This window comes from Cynoglossus semilaevis, chromosome 1, assembly GCF_000523025.1.
Source record: "Cynoglossus semilaevis isolate Cse_v1.0 chromosome 1, Cse_v1.0, whole genome shotgun sequence".
In the NCBI taxonomy this organism is placed as follows: Eukaryota; Metazoa; Chordata; class Actinopteri; order Pleuronectiformes; family Cynoglossidae; genus Cynoglossus; species Cynoglossus semilaevis.
The window spans coordinates 2,626,512-2,630,819 of record NC_024307.1 but is presented as its reverse complement, the minus strand read 5'-3'; the positions used below and the strand labels follow the sequence as shown (position 1 = coordinate 2,630,819).

The 4,308-nt window shown below is 46.7% G+C and overlaps 2 protein-coding genes across 7 annotated transcripts in view; one reads left to right on the top strand and one right to left on the bottom strand.

The window, feature by feature from the left end:
• LOC103384102 (claudin-20) overlaps positions 1-4,293 on the bottom strand; it is a 6,389-nt gene extending 2,096 nt beyond the window's left edge. The window contains exons 1-2 of the mRNA XM_017039643.2: positions 1,311-4,293; positions 8-721 (exon numbers count right to left, since the gene is read on the bottom strand). Of these exons, the coding sequence (XP_016895132.1) occupies positions 8-392 (385 nt within the window). The 5' untranslated portion in view covers positions 393-721; positions 1,311-4,293. The remainder of the gene's footprint in view (positions 1-7; positions 722-1,310) is intronic.
• The window catches only part of tfb1m (transcription factor B1, mitochondrial), a 60,779-nt gene that overhangs the window by 48,737 nt on the left and 7,734 nt on the right, over positions 1-4,308 (top strand). The window lies entirely within an intron of this gene.

Genomic DNA, 4,308 nt, shown 5'->3' with positions numbered 1-4,308 from the left:
AAAACACCCGCAGGCACAGGCCGGGGGCGGCTGGCAATCGCGGCGTGCCGCTTGGAGCGGCGTCCTCCCCCCCAGCGTGTGCACTTCAGTCCCAGGGATGCGAGGCAGAGGCCCATGGCAGCCAGGACGCAGCACAGCACCATGGTGGTGCGTGCAGTCTGCAGGTATGCAGGCAGTGAAAGCACTGAATATTTGAGTGTGCAGCTGAACATGCCGGTGCTGTACCATGTGCAGTCCATCCACAGTCCCTGCATCTGAGAGATGGCCGTGATGATGTTGGAGCCCACGTCTGCGCTGACCTTCCAGTTGGGCAGCACCGTGGCCACCATGGCCCCCATGATTCCCAGAATTGCCAGAACAAATCCAAAGATCTGCATGCCTGTGGATGCCATACTCCTCTTTTTTTTTAAAGGTGCGGCTGCTGCTGCTGCTGCTGCTGCTGCTGCTGCTGCTGCTGCTGCGGCGCCACCTCAGCCCTCGTCCTCGTCGCCTGGCAGCATTCACCCAGTGCCAGCCAGGCTCGTCGACCCCACTGTCCAGTCGCCTCGTCTCTCTCCTCCCTCTGTGGCGTACCAGCTGCCAGTCAAATCCCCGACTCCTCCGTCTTTGAGCTACAGCTTCACTGGACTGGAGGAGAGTGGTGGGAAGCAGAGATTGAAGCGAGAGACCCCCCTCTTTGCAGTCTCTCCTTCTCCCCTCTCATTCACCTCACTTTTTCTGACTGGAAACAAAGGAAAGCACGAATCAGGAGAGATAAGAGCTGGCTTTTGGCAGACTGTGGGTAATAAAAAAAACAAACAAAAAAAAAACACTGAGGCTGGTGGTGCATGTGTGCATTTCTACGCTTCCTTCCTTCTTTACATCCACTCAGAGCCTCGTTGAGCTGTTACTAGAGAGAAGAAATGAGTTTGTGGTATTTTCACAGCTTTAAAGCTGCAGCAGCCACTCTCCACTGATCCACTGTACAATGAAGCACTTTCATTTTAAAGGTATTTTTACCTGTGAACGCAGCCCTCCCTCTAAACAACCACACTCGGTTGCAATAGGTCAAACACGTTGTTCTAATCGCATCCGCTTTCGAATAACTTGTTATTTTTTGCGATTATTATCAACATTATTGTCGGACTTTTACCGATAACGCATTCTTTCTTTGCCTCTCGTCTTAACTTCAACAAACGCGGTGACGAACGTGGATAAACAAACCCTCCAAACTCGTTTAAATTGTTTGTTGTTTACTTGTTGTTGTTTTTTGGGTTGTTTTTTTTTTTTGGTCCGGTTAATAGAGAAGCGATGTGGAAATACATTCTCACCCCGGCTGCTGCTGCTGCAGAGCCGCCGCTGACGCGTCACGCTGTTCGCGCTGATTCCTGTAAACACACACAGTGACACAGTGAAAGACAACAACTGCAGCGGCGGCGGCGGCGGCAGCGGCAGGAGGAGGCAGGTGACCGGTCGATGGGCAGAAATCAGTCCGGACCACGGATCCATTCAGTCCGTCCATTGTTTAAGTAACAGCCCAGAGAAGAAGACATCCCTGCTGCTCCACAGACCACACAGACTGAGGAGAGGCACGGGCAGAGGAGCTCTCTCTCTCCCTCTCTCTCTCTCCCTCTCCCCCTCCCTCTCTTTCGTCCCTCTTTGTGTTTTGCTCTTTTTTTTTTTTTTTTTTGCCCCACAACTCCACCTTCACCATACAGAAATCAGGGCCCACCAAGGCAGAACACGCACAGAATTTCAAAAACAAACGGCAACATTAAAACCTAATTTTCCCCTGGACATTTTATTGGTTGGTCTGAAGTCTGTTGCTGTGTGTGGTTATCTGCCTTCATTGTAGTGTTGTTATTTGTCTGTGTTATATATATATATATATATTTGGTAATTAGAGGTAGGGCAGTTAAGCATTGGCAACACCAAGGCAGACAGGGAAACGGTGTTTACGATAAAAAATATTTTTGTTTTGTGAAAAATGGCAAATTTCAATAGAGCTTTTGAAAATATAAGCACTGCACATAGGCATGACTGTCTATGATGTGGTTAACGGTACTGTTTACCGACCTCTGGTGTGAATGGTTGTTGGTCTGTTGGTCAAAAATTAGCATTAATTACAGGATATGGTTGTTGGTTCTAGCCCTGAAGTTAACAGTGTAACTGAGATTTAATTGTTTGTTTTTTACCTTTAACATTTTATTTGCTTTAAATATAAATAGGGTTTCATTCCTTTTACTAAACTTGGTGGAAGTTCTCCTTGTTTTTGTTTTGTTTAAATATGACATTTAGATTTGATGCTTGTTTTTCTGCTTCATTTTACCACTAATATATATGGCATTGTGTTTTAATATTTTACTGTGTACTACAAACTAAACTAATGGAAAATCTCTTCCTGTGACTATCAGTTTCCAGGATCATAATCCAGTACCAGGGCTGTTTGAAAAATAATAAAAAAAAAAACATAATAAAGATGTAAAGTCAGATAAGAAATCCAAACATAGCTCACTGTGAAACAGGGCTGGAGCGGGGGTAATCTAATTGCCACAGTGGAGGAAGATGAAGATGAAGATGACCAGATATTGGTCTACAATGATGTTTATGTATCCACCTCGGTGCGGAGGAAATCTACGCATCCCACAGTGTCAAAATTGACCCTAACCATGAGGCATGAGGCCCGTCAGGCGTCACTCGGCAGGAGGCTAAACTCACAGCTGCTACTCTATCGCTGCCCATCTTCTCTCTCCTCCAAAGGACATCGAAAACAAGGGAGGGAGTGGCTTTGGTGGCCTTGATTCGTGAATGATAAAAAGGACAAAAAAAACAAAACGAGTGAGGTGGGGGGTTGGGGAGGGTTATTGGTACTGGACCAGCAGAACTCGTGACCTTGGAAACACAGATGTGTTTTTGCAAATCAGCAAAAACAGCCAGCTGTGGCAGAATGAGATTGCCCGCCTTTCCACTATAGCGGTGTGATGCCCAGGCACTGACCACAGTGATGTGCAGCTATTGCGTGTACCTAGACTGGTAGCAATTGATTTGTTCAGCTATTGATCAGTTTGTTTATGTTGCTCCAGCTTCCATTGTTTTCCCCACGAACTACCCCTCGAGAGAGAGAACGCCGCCTTAAAATGAGACGTGGACCAGTGCAGTGCAGTGTAGTGCAGTGGTGTTTGGTGTCGACCTTCAACACTACATTCTGAGTGCTTCTCCAGGGATCACACTTGGAGCATGAAAATTCCAGTATTCTGTTAACACATGACGGTGTTGCGTGCGTGACCTACCTCTTTGTAGCCAATGAGATCTTAAGTGCAGACGCCAGTGTTGTTCTGCAGGGAGTCGGATAAATAAATAAATAGAATAAGGAGCAAATAGATGAAAGGAAGATGTGGGGGGGAAAGAGGTGGAAGGAGAAAAGAGAAAAATGCAGTCACCATAATGTGGGGTGTGGATGTGTGACGCTGTGATGTGTGAAAATATTGCCGCCCATTCTCAGTGAGATTTCCCCCTGTTTTTTATCACCCGGCAGCAGCAGCGCTCTCCGGTCTTTCTGCAGCGTTTGTCTGAGGCGCAGTCGGACCAACCGCGTTCTCCTTTGCCCACATTAGTGTCTTTTATCATTCAATTTGCATTTTTCTCTTTTATGTCCCGCATGGCTTAATTGGTTTTTTTCACGCCCGTCATACAGCGAAGGCAGTTTGTTCCCAGCAGCCAAATGTGGTGTCATGTCATGGCAGCCATGCTGCTGTCATTGCAATCTTCCTCCAGAACACGTCTCAGGTCCAGTTTTATCAAACATAAAAGATGTAAAGCTGTCCAAAGCAAAAGTCACGTGACTCGAGGAGAATTTACGGGGCTTGATGGATGGGTCTGTCAACATTCGCCTGTGAACAACATGTAATGGAATTTTATGAGTTCTAAAATAGCTCATCAAAACATTTTTTTCCCATGTGGCCGTGTTTGCTGTTCCGCTGTTCCCAGCAAATGTCATTTTGGGGCCTTTTTTTTTTTTTCCTCCCCAAAGTATTTCTGTGACGAACGCATCTCTCCAAGGAGCTGATCCTGTCAGAGGCCGGGGCTGCAGCTTTCAACGTCCTGTGCATGCTGTGGGCAATTTCTGTAGGAAGTATGCCAAAGCTTTTACTTCCTAAACCCCTTGAGCATCAAAGGCCTCGTACATTCAGTGGCATCCACTGCTGCCTTTCCTTCTGAGTGGGCTTTCTGCCTCTGCTGATGTGTCTTCTCAAGGTATTGTCATATTTAATGCAACTCTTCCCTCGTTGGAAGCGGGAGATCTCTGAGCTTTTCTCTCCTGCTTCCACT